Raw genomic sequence first — 12,169 nt, forward strand, 5'->3', positions numbered from 1 at the left:
TAGAATGCTGCCTGCTTTTGTTAAATCACATACTATCCCCTGTAGATTATTACGCTGTTTTATTAAGACTGGATAATCAACACGGCAATTATCTGAGGCAGGCGACATGTGTGTGTTTGCCAACAGAGTATGAAATTTAAACAAACCAAGCCGGAGATCGAAGTTTATTCATCATGGCGCTTTCACTGTGGAATAACAGCCTGTAAAATCCTGCTGACAAGCAAATGGGCTGAGCACAGCCTTATCTTCAACGCAAAGTGTGAATGTGTGTGTTTTTGTTTTTTGTTTTTGTCAAATTAGTTCAATCCATCTGTCACTCAGGCATTACTTAGCAAACACACATGGCAAAAAAAAAAAAATGTTTCAGTTGGTCTCATATAGCAAATGAGACTAAACCAACTTAACACAGACTCAACACCAAATTGCTGTGGTGGTTATGCTTTATTAGCATTCAGTATGTGAGAAACAGCAGCAGGATGTAAATGATTTACATAAGATCAACACCATCATGGACAATGGTTCTGTGCCAGTCCACTTTTCTGTTTTCAATCAGAGGCATACAGCAATCGTCGCCCTGCGGTTAATCTGAAATATTAAATCGTTCAGAGGAAAGTAATGCGCAACGATCAGGGATGAGGACACACACCCACACACACTCTGCTGAGCACAGGCTCCCACTGCTGTGAAGTCCAATAATTACTTCTAATTTGTCTCACTCAGACCAGTCAGACGTATTTAACTAATCAGAGAAAACACTGACCAGAGTTTCAGCACATAGACATGCTTGTTTCTTTTCAACATGGCAGACTTTTACAATAATAAAATGAGTTTAAAAATTAACCGTAAAAATCAGTGGAGCAATTTACACAGTTTCACACCGAGAGTATTTTGATCAAATTACAACCAGTTTTAAAATGGTGATTAGTGCAATGATGGTACATCTTCTTTGTATTAAGTTAAAAATGAGACAAAAGACCATTAGACTTTGATTATGGGATAAAACATTATTGAAATATAAGCTGAGTTTTTATATCTACTAACTAGGTCGAATGTAAGCCTTTTCCCTGACGACCAGAGCTAGAACCTCACTCAGGGTTAAGAAGCTAAGTTAGCTACTTAGCTAACTTAGCTTCTTAACCCTTAGCTTAGCTAACTAAGCTCTACTTAGTTAGCTAAGTAGACCTAAGTAGTTAGCTCTACTTAGCTAACTTAGCTACTTAGCTAAGTTAGCTAAGTAGAGTTGACTTTAGCAAACGTGTTGAAGAACAAGCTAATCCTGGATAGAAACTCTCATTTCTGCTCCAAATCTGAAACTTGGTCTATTACTAATCTAGGTTGGTTCTTTAAGTTTCTATAGATTCCTAATACAACCCATACATGCGGAACAACATTTCTGCCAAAAAAGATCAAGTAAAAGCCTAGCAGGAAGTCATAACTATGAGTTTTAGTCATAATTAAAATAGTGAAATAGCTACTGTTATCTTTTGAACACAATGTAGAACAAATCAGATCAAACGTTTCAAAGAAGCGACACAATCAGTTACCTGCGAGAATTTAACCATCATTAACGTTTACAGACATTTACAATATAATTTATTTGATTAAAATTTTAACATTTTATTTGCAAGCGAAAGAAAAAAAAAAAACAAAGCCTGCAAACTTCCAAAGACAGTCTTGCGTTAGCATTGCTATCGCTAAACTAGCGAAAGATTCATGTGTTGATGATTATTCTTTCTTTTCTTTTCCCATGCATTATGACAGTTCTTAATTTGTAATAAATTGTTATATTTACTCGTAATGCAGCACATATAAACGTATCAGCTTCACCATTCTCTGCAGAACACGGCGAATAAGAATAATGTTGACCGAACCAACATCTTCAGTTAAATTCTGATCAAAATATTAGGAATTGCTTTACAAGTAATGTTTGCATGATTAAAATATTTATAACTGATATAGAAAATATGCCCAAAGATTTTATGATGTACATTTGTGTAAATGAATCTGCATTGTCTGACATTACAACCCCCCCGCCCCCCCACACACACACACTACAAATTTCAGCAGATTTGTAGATTTTGTTTAAAATCTAAATATACAAAAGGGACTGTATTGCCCCAGGCCTGGTTGTTGTGATATCACACTTAAAGTAATAAAACAATAAAAGCAACAAACTGAAGTGAACTGACTGTGTCTGATCTTCAGAAAAGGGGAAGCACCTGACATGAGGCGGGACTGCTGTTCAGGAGAAAGATTTTATTAACTTGTTTAACTGTCTCATAAATGAGCAAAGATAAATAAATAAACAAACAAAAATTAAAATCCTGAATGTTTTGCTTGCTAGAACCAACAATGATTAGGAACATTACATTTTTCAAATTTAATGTCCCTTTGCTAATAATAAGATAGAACATGAAAATACTTCTTTTTTGTTTTTCATTAGAAAGCAGGCGAATTAAAATGCTTAAAACAACAGCTTGCGCACATCTCCAGCCAACTAGTTCATGTTGTTCCTGCGATCTGGTGAGATTGCTTATATGAGAATCTCTCACTAAATTAAAAGGGAGCCAAGATGCTAATCTTTCTGGATCTGCTCCACCAACGAGGAGAGTCTGGCCCGGTGGACTCGTTAGGGGCCCGTCTCCAGCTGAGTTTCATTTCACAGCGCAGTAAAATGCTTCGGGCCTGGTTACAATGGTAAAAAAAGAAAGAAAGAAGAAGAAGAAAAAAAAGCACAAGACGACAAAACTCAAGCTCCACTCATTGACGAGTGCCACTGAAGCGTGACGGCACCTCCGGTATCTTGAGTGCTTTGCTCGTCACTAAACAAGAACGGAGACAGGTGAGAGGCCTGAACAGAGGAGGCTGGAGTCTGACTGCAGAAGGTCAGTCCAGGTCAAGGCAGCGGAAGCGTACAGTTAATTGTGCTGACAAGGACCTATGAGAGCTCTCCTACAGGCTGAACTGCCTTTGGAAAACAACTTGAGGTTGTGCCTTTTATTACGCACACTCCACAAATCATAAAAATGAAGCCCTGTGTGGTAAGCTAAAACTTCCCTTTTTGTTCCGTCTCAGTTGTTTTTCTCTGCTGCGGCGCCAGTCTCCCATGAACCGAAAATATGGTTCACGGGAGACTTCCTTTAACCAACATTTATCATCATTTCCAATGAATCTCCTTTACATCTCCGTTCCAAACCCCGAACATCTATAGCACTGAAAGGGACGACTGGTGTTTCCAACTCTACATGCGTGTCTGAAAGGTTCGTCACCACAGATGTCCCCCTGAATAATGCAAACTCAAACAGCACACTTAGCTTGACCTCAGACACGTCTTGAAATATTCATTTTGTGAAAAGATGATTTATATCTTTTGCGCACATGGATCTGCATTAGGCTGTAACGCCGCAATATTAATCAGCTGCTAACAGGATAGTAGATAAATACACCAGCTTCATGTTCTCTTTCAGTTAATCAGTGACGATTCAAACCTTGCCCCACATGCAGGTGTTCTTCCTTTGTTTATGAAAGACTAAATCCTGCTATCAAACTTTAATTTGATCAGAAACTTTTGCACCCCCTTTATTCAGGTGACAAAGGTTAGTGGTTTGTCTGAGTCATGTGTCTAGATGGTAAAACTCCTAACGACATTCAAAAGATATAAAATGATGACGTTTATGCAGCATTCAAACGGTCAAATTCCTCTTTTTAAATTTTCAATCAGTTTCTTAAAATAACACGTTAACTGCACTTTTCCATTTCCTATTTTATAGGAATAATTGGCTTTTGTACAAATGTACGAACTGCAACGTTAGCTATACAAATGGATCAGCTGTTGAAAGTGTTTAATAAAATGTGTAAATCTATTAAAAAGATTCACTTAGATAATAAAGTAGAATTGATATTTTGCAGTTTCCTGTTGTAGACCAGCATGAAGTAGATCAGAATTGTGGTAAGAAAAAGAGACATTGTTTTTATTTTATTTTTAAACGACTTATAAATGGAGATCTGAAAGTGTGCCAAGCATTTGCATTCATTGCCTTTACTTTGACAGAGCCTATAAAACCCAATTCGCCTTCAGAAGAGACCTTTTTACTTTAGTAAACACAACTGCTAGTGTAAATCTGGCTGTTTTGCGAAGCCCTCGAACATTCGTTGGAGAACATTCGTGAACAAACAGCATCATGAAGATCATGAAGGAACACAGCAGACAGGTCAGGGATAAGATTGTGAAGAAGTTTTATGGTCAGGCTGGTTTATAAAATAATATTTCAAACTTTGGACTGAGCTTTACTCCATCATCCAAAAATGAACAGAGTATGACGCAGCTGCAACCCTACCAAAACATGGCTGAAAATGAGGCCATGTAAAGTCGCCTGGTGACCCAAGCCTTGTAGAAAACACAGCAAACGTGGCAGAATCTGTGCTGGTCAGATGAATCAAAACTGTATCTCTTTGACTAAATGCAAAATACTATGGCTCAGAAAACTAAAATTGCGCATCATTTCCACAGGAAAACATGAGGAAGGGACAGGGAGGTTGGTCAGGGTTGATGGGAATATAAAAGGGGCTAAACACAGGACAGTCCTGAAAGGAAATCTGTTTAAGGTTGAAAAACATTTGAGACTGGGACAGAGGTTTACCTTCCACGACCTTAAACATAGCTACAATAGTAAGGCCAAGATTTAAACATATTTATGTGTTAGAATGACCCAATCAAAGTGCAAACCTAAATTTGACTGAGAATTTGTAACAAAGCTTGCAATTTCTGTTTGCAGGTATTATTCATCCAATTTGACAGAGCTTGACTTCATGTATGCTGGTTCTCATTTCACAATTATGTACTATTTTGTCTTGGTCCAACATGTAAAATCCAAATAAAATACATTGAAGTTTGGGGGTGGGAGGCAGTGGTTGGGAACACTTTATTGTACATTTAAAACAACAATTTAGATTTTAGGCCCAGATATTTTAAAAATAACTTTTGAGTCTCAAGTATGGGTGCAATAATTGGAAATGTCAGGTTAAAACGTGATGTAATGAAGTTTATTGTTTCAATGTAACATAGCTCTAACCCAAATATTACAACACAGGTTTAATCATTAAAGATAACGTATACGATTTAATGCGATTAAAAATGCACAAAGTGTCTAACAACAGCTCCACCGAGAGACATTTGCTAGGCTACAAAGTGCTCTTTACTTTAGACCACACCATAAACTATAACTCTGTCATGTGATATATATACAGCAGAAGAGACCTGTTCTGACAAAGTCCTTTACTGTCACTTTTATTTTGTTTTATTGCAGCTGATATGCGATTGTACGGCACACTTCATGGCACACACTTTCCCACACATACATAGAGACCGGAGTCCAGAACCCGGCTGACAGCACGAGACGTATGCTGCTCCGGCCGAGGTTATCCGAGAACCACTGTTACAGCACTGGCGGTGATTTTAGATAATGACAAAAGCATTCAGATGGTGCCAATAAATTGACTGAATGAGCGCCTAAAGCCACATCTAAAGCATTAATATTGTCTCCTTCAGCTGCGTGATAAGTTTCTCAGTTGATAATCATTAACACGTCACAGTTCACAATCCCCTTAATTTCTTCATCGCCGCTATTAACATAAAGCAACTGAATTGAAGGGAACATTTGCTTTGTTTTCTCCAGCACTTACTGGTTGTTGAGCACATTTACAGCAGGATAAAGACAGGAAGAAGTCCTCTGAAAACTCCGGACTTCAGAATAGATGTTAGAACGTTACAGAAAAGACATGTTCAAGAGTTTAAAGGCCATCTATTCATTCGTAGGTCCTTGCAGCATTTGTTGTCCAGCAGTAGTTCAACTGGTCCAACCTTTGAACCGTTTGTTATCTACTTCCTCTTAAGTGGGAACACTCTTTAAATCAAGACAACTGTGCCAGGCCAATGACATGTCAACACTTTGCTTTTCACTGTTGCTTCATAGATTTTCACTTTGCAAATGATGAACTTTCTTCAAAATCAACAAAGAGAAACCCCAAAAAAGTCCAATGCGATGGGACACTGTTGGTTAGGTAGTCTTCTTCTACTAGATCTTTTCCATTTCGTTGGGGAATGTTTTATGAGTTGATAGTGATTGATCCATTGCTGAAGACTGACCCTTTGGTGACCTCTGTGCTAACAGTAGACAGTGGGACGATTTCGTACCTATCCACCGGCCCCCAACAGCGACAGCGCAATACAGTGGACTTAAGCTGCTTCTGGAAGTTGCTATTGAGGAAACCATAGATGATCGGGTTGACGCAAGTGGAGACCATCGCTGTGAGGTGGCAGAAAGAAAAGATTACGTCATGGCCGCAAGATGGGATGGCCTCATGGTTCCAGTCAAACACCGTGTTGAAGATGTTGAGTGGAAGCCAGGAGAGAGCGAAGGCCACCACAATGGAGATCAGCATGGCGTTGATCCTTGTGGAGCCCTTGTTCTTCTTCTGAGTCGCATTCCTGCCGCGCTCCACCATGTCCTTCCTCCTTCTCAGACGCAGGTAGATGTGCAGGTAGCAGACCAAGATGAGGGTGAGAGGAAGCAGGTACTGGAAGACAAGCAGGGAGGTGGTGTATGCGCGGCGCTTTGGAATGGACGGCCACACTTCCATGCAAATGAGGTGGTCGCTGACAGGGATGGGGAGGCTCAGGTTCTGGAAAGGCAAGGTAAGTACACTGTACTTTAGGAAAGGCACAGATATCAGGCAGGCCACGATCCAGGTGACGGCCACTGCCACGTGGGACTGGCTCACCAGTGGTTTCCATCCAGTCGGGTGGACGATGAGCTGGTAGCGCTCCAAGGCAATGAGGACGAGGGAGAAGATGGAGACAGTAACTGAAATGCACTGGATGAAGGGCGTGAGCTTGCACATTGTGTCGCCGAGGATCCACTGGTCCATCAGTGTGTAAATTATGGTGACTGGGAGGCATATAATGCACATAAGAATATCAGAACAAGACAGGTTGACAATGAAGATGTTGGTAACGTTTTGCATCTCCTTGTGCCGCATGATGACAAAAACCAAGCAGGCGTTCCCGATGAGCCCCACGGCCATCACTATGCTGTAAGCGATGATGAGGAAAGTGGTCCCGCTCACTGAGAGCGAGCAGTCCTCCGTGGACTCCCATGGTATCTCTCTCCACAAGGCCTGGTTGTGATTGGTGTTGTGCTGCAGCTCCATGATGTTTCTTGGCTCCCGTCAAAAAAAGAAGACTAGATGAATTCACTTTGTCACACCTGCTGTTATAACCTCATGAATTTTATTTTCACATTTCAGTGTTTTGTGATCCATAGTCCCAGGTTCATGTTTGTCTTCTTTTTTGTGGCCTAAAAAAAGAAAAAAATGTTGATTTGAAACAAATTGCATTTGAAAGGGAGTCAGTTTATCAGAGTTTGTTATCTTAGGTCTAAGCAGCAAAATCAATAAAATCAATAGCCTTTTGGGGCCCTAAACATACCCTGAGAACTTATCAAACTTTGCATAAAATTCACCCCCTATGAAAATTATTATATTGCAATGGAATCAAAGTGGGTGTGGCCAAATGGTTCAACGACGCCCCTTAGACTCAGACATGTTGTCCTGTTTAATCTAGACACTTGAAATATTAGTGCACAGTTAAGACAAGCAAAATGTCTCCTGGAACCGCTTCCTACAACAAAGTGAAGTCGGACACTCTGGTTTGAAAGGTCCTTTTAAGGGTTTTGGTGATTTTACACACGTCAAACTTTGACAAACTCTTTCCAGGGATTTTGAGGCATCGGCTTCAAATTTGGTCAAATACAAGCATTTTGAGAGACGGTCTCAAATATTAGTGAATTTAAACTATTCACACGCAGCTGTGCTCCCTAACTCTGTAAATACCCAGAGTCCACTGTAATAGTTTATTAGACCTGCACAGTAATTGGAGGACCTAAAATTGCATTGATTGTATTAATTGTGATTAACACTTTTCTTACTCTGCCTTTTCTCCTACATCATAAAGTTCTCACTACAACCCTTGAGCTTTAGCATCTTGGTCACTAAGGTTGTTGTCGACACCGTAACAAGACAAGTTAGTATTACTGCCCAAATACATTACCTACAAACAGTTATTAGATCAAAACCTGATCTATTACGTAGAACCAATATTGCCAATATTTTTGAGTTGAGATTCAAGATATTGTATTTCTAATACGCATCAAAACATACATTCCTAACCTTTATCAGAATTTTACAAAGTGTCAAAAAAGTGCATTAAAGAACATAATGTCGACATAGGTTTTTATGGACTGGAAATTGTGAATTCTTAATTTTGATGCTTCGATTGAATAGATTTTTTAAGAAATCATATTTTTCAGCTTGCTAGTCACCATTCAGCAAAACACAGGAAAATCGGTCCTTTAAGCCAATGCATTAGTGCATCTCTAAATACAACAATTATTTTATTGTACATGGAGCAGTGTGGGTAAAATAGACAGCATTCAGTGCTATAAACACCTGAAAACTACTTCTAATTTAACAGGTGTTTCTTCTGAAGGTTTGCTAGCAAATCAAAATACGCATAAATTTACTGCATGTTGTAGTAACAATTGATGAATGCATAACTTTGTAATAACTGTATTGATCAATGTCGTATAATATTTTGGCAGCAGGAGGATTTTTTTAAGCCATAAGCTGGTGTGATTCATTTTGTCTAGATACCAAGGTATCCTGATATTTTCACTCAAGGTTAGCAAAGAGTGGCTATCTCACGCTGACTCAGCTGCTACCATGCATTTCAGGGACAAATTTCCCTTTGTGCACATCGGCAGTGGATTCACTATTAGAATAATGGGAAATCTGTGATGGACATTAACAATGTATGTATGCAGATATGAGGCTGTTAGGGGAAAAACAGATTTTCTCTCTCTCCTCTTGAGTGCAGACTGTAAGAATAACTGATGCACTCATGGAAGATTATCAAGAAAGAAAAACAAAGCAAAAAGAATTAGATTTTGAAGCACTGCTATAATAGTGCGCTGATTTCGATTTCCATCACAATAAAGGGGATAATCATTGCACTTTCGTTGACAATCATTTCCTATTGCTGCGTTCTTTCCCTTTGACGGTGAGAATCTATTTTCTATCTCCCCCATAGATATGTTCCCAGTGACAGCACATATGGTCTTTACAGGCACCCACTGTATAAATTAATGTAGTGGAACACATCACAGAAATACAGTCCAGTTTCATTAAACCAGGACTAAGAGCATCTGATTATTGTGCACAGATATCCTTATTTGTGTGCACATTTCTAAGAGTGGATGCACAGCCCTAAAATCATTACTGATTAGCTGATACGATCTGCCCATGGCTCCATTCCCCCAGAATATTAGTTTTGCAACACAGCTATGCAAACAGAATTATATCTGCGGGATTTATCATATTTAACAGATGACTCCTTAACAATGATAAATGTTGACAGGTGGGACATTAATGGCTTGTGGCAGTCTCTGTTATGAGCTGTAATGACCTATTAGGATGTGCTGTTTCATTTGTGGTGATTAGCCTGAGTGTTCCTCATCAAAGAAGCACAACCACAAAACAAGTTCAAGTACCATTTAAAATCCTTTCCTGAAGAATCCCAAAAATAATAATAATAATTTTTAAAAAAATAATAATAATAATAATAAAAAATCTTGAGCTTAACCCGGCCAGATTTCTGCTTGTTTGTGCGGCTGGTACTTGGACAGTGCAGCCTTGATGCTGATTATTTATAGCAGAATTTGTTCATTTAAAGTGATACAGTGCTGTGTGTTGTGTCTGCTGCCAGAGACAAGCGAGGGAATTTACAAAAGCAATCACTGTGAAGCTTAAAAGAGATTGCACCCTTAACGACACAAAGGATTTGCAATTTTAACAAAGGAATGAAACCTGATAGGGGGGGACCTTAATACAAAGATACATTTAGTTTGATGTATTTTTAACAGATTTTTAAGAATACATCAAGAAATGCAATAAATAAATAAATAAAAACACCTCAGAAATACATGAAAAGCTGGACAGAGAGGAAAGTGTTGCATGTGTGACCTACCCGCTGTCCTGGATCCGCGGTCCGTCTGCAACAGTGTGGCGTCTGCTCGCTCCGAGGCGGACCTTTTAAAGCTCCGGGGGCAGGTAGGAGACACTCCTGAGCCGGGGAGGAGACGCAACACTTAGAGACCTGATGAACGGCCACTGACTGGGAGCCACTTGCACTTTTAGCGAGCTTTGTGGATAACAATGTGACCAGAAGGGAAAACATAAAAAAGAATATGTTTTTTATTCTTCGGGGGTGGGGGAAAGGAGCCCTAAAGCTTTGCGGTGGTATATTAGAAACAGATTAAAAGCTCTTCTAAACCGGTATTAAAAGGCTCAGTTACCATATTCGTATAGGAAATAATGTTGTTCTTACCGCAGTCGTCTTGTCCTGTGGGACTCTGCTGTGCTCCAGGTGAGTTGTGTCGGTGCAGCAGAAGGTGGTGTGCGTCCTGGCAGGATCCCGGACAGGAGCTGAGGTTTCTCTTAAAGCGCCCTCATCGTGCCTCAGACTCTGGCGGGGATGTAGCTGACTGACTGGGAACATCTTACATAATAACTTCTGCGAGGCTCTCACGCGCGCGCCAACGCGTGAACACCACCCGGGTCGCAGTCTCCACGGCTTGCGCGCGCGCGCACACACACACACACACACACACACACACACACACACACACACGCAGCACGGGGCCAATGAGGAAACTGAGTTGTGTGAAATTTGCAGACTGAGCATGGTGGGTTTCACCCACCTGAAGCTCGGGAAGGCATTAGTGGTGACATTAGAGAAAAGGGACCGAGGTCAGCGAGGAGCCCGAGTGGGCAAGCTCTCTATGATACAGCTAATGTAATATTTATATAGGACTTTAGTGAAGCTGCGGCAATAAGTAAAACCTCCTGTACATTCCAGACATTTTTAATGTTCACCCACATACATTTTAAAATACCTTATTGATCTTAATCAATATATATATATATATATATATATATATATATGCACAAGGTCTGAATATATCTCTATAAAATCGTTAAGCAACCCTTTACTGCAGCACATGAAGCTTTTCTAACTGTATATTCCTACCTAACTATTTATACAGTATATACCTATCTATCCACTGTGCATGATGTTTGATGAAGAACGCTCCAGCTGGATAGGGGACTCAGCGTAAATAATAGACTACTATGTCTATAAAGAATGGAGTCATAATAATAAACGTGACGGCAGCAGCTATTAAATGTCATACTTATTATCTTAAAGCATCCTAATTCTACGAACACTACTGGGATAAAGCACATACAAATTCAGTATTTGTTACATTTGAAGGTGCGCGTTGACTTTTGATCGTCACTTATTGAGTCATTTTATCTGTAAGCAAAACATATTAACGGGTTCTTTGGCACATGTGCCTTGCAGGACCCCTGACCCCTGTAGCGCCACCCTTTGGGTGTCGGACCCTACAGGTTGGAAGTCACATGACATTGGATTTGTTTTTGGTATGTAGTTAGCACAGATGAGTGTTAAAAAATTGCACTTTTGGTCATCAACCCAATACTAATGGGTAATATTTAATATGAGTGTATTAAATGTGTCACGAAGTGCGGGTGTGAGGTGGTGAGGCAGACGCTTGAGACCCAGGTAGAAATGAAAATGATGATTTTAATGATGGGAACTCAGTCCAAACAACAAGCAGCAGGCACATGGACACACTGACAACGAACGGACTAGACATTGACGAGGACCCGACGAGGAACAAGGAACACAGGTGGAGTTAAATACACGGGAGGGTAATCACAGAAACGAGACACACCTGGGAACAATCAAGGGGAGGACAGGACAACGAAGAGAGTTAAGGACACAGAAAACTCTAAATAAACACAGAAAAACACAGATCACGACAAAATGAGTATGTTCTTGATTTTTGTCGATGCAATTAGACGTGACAAATTTGTTTCTATCTTTGGCTGCATGGAAGATCAGTTTTCATCACTGGTGGATTTAGTAAGAGGGTTGTTGGTTTAAAGTATGTCGCGTTTGCATGTTCTCCCTGTTCTTTCATGGGTTTTCTGTACAACTTTGGACACCAGGATCCATTGACGTGTATTTTAG

The 12,169-nt window shown here is 39.9% G+C and overlaps 1 protein-coding gene and 1 long non-coding RNA gene across 4 annotated transcripts; both read right to left on the minus strand.

Annotated features, from left to right (window-relative positions):
- Positions 1-425: 425 nt before the first annotated feature.
- On the minus strand, positions 426-2,045 carry LOC114154507 (uncharacterized). Its single transcript, XR_003597573.1, has 2 exons — positions 1,218-2,045; positions 426-1,129 (listed from the first exon to the last, which is right to left on the minus strand). It is a non-coding gene; the product is annotated as an uncharacterized LOC114154507 (long non-coding RNA).
- A 2,978-nt stretch (positions 2,046-5,023) lies between these two features.
- On the minus strand, positions 5,024-10,665 carry npy8br (neuropeptide Y receptor Y8b). Of its 3 annotated transcripts, none has more exons than XM_028033633.1 (4): positions 10,442-10,665; positions 10,082-10,255; positions 6,107-7,355; positions 5,024-5,983 (listed from the first exon to the last, which is right to left on the minus strand). In XM_028033633.1, coding segments are annotated over exons 3-4 (1,104 nt in total). In that variant the 5' UTR covers positions 7,210-7,355; positions 10,082-10,255; positions 10,442-10,665; the 3' UTR covers positions 5,024-5,982. The 3 variants fall into 3 exon arrangements, with proteins under 3 accessions (XP_027889434.1, XP_027889433.1, XP_027889435.1); XM_028033632.1 differs by having other exon boundaries at positions 5,024-5,980; positions 6,104-7,355; XM_028033634.1 differs by having other exon boundaries at positions 5,024-7,355; positions 10,082-10,177; positions 10,442-10,663.
- Between the last annotated feature and the right edge of the window lie 1,504 nt (positions 10,666-12,169).

This window comes from Xiphophorus couchianus, chromosome 12 (genome assembly GCF_001444195.1).
Source record: "Xiphophorus couchianus chromosome 12, X_couchianus-1.0, whole genome shotgun sequence".
In the NCBI taxonomy this organism is placed as follows: Eukaryota; Metazoa; Chordata; class Actinopteri; order Cyprinodontiformes; family Poeciliidae; genus Xiphophorus; species Xiphophorus couchianus.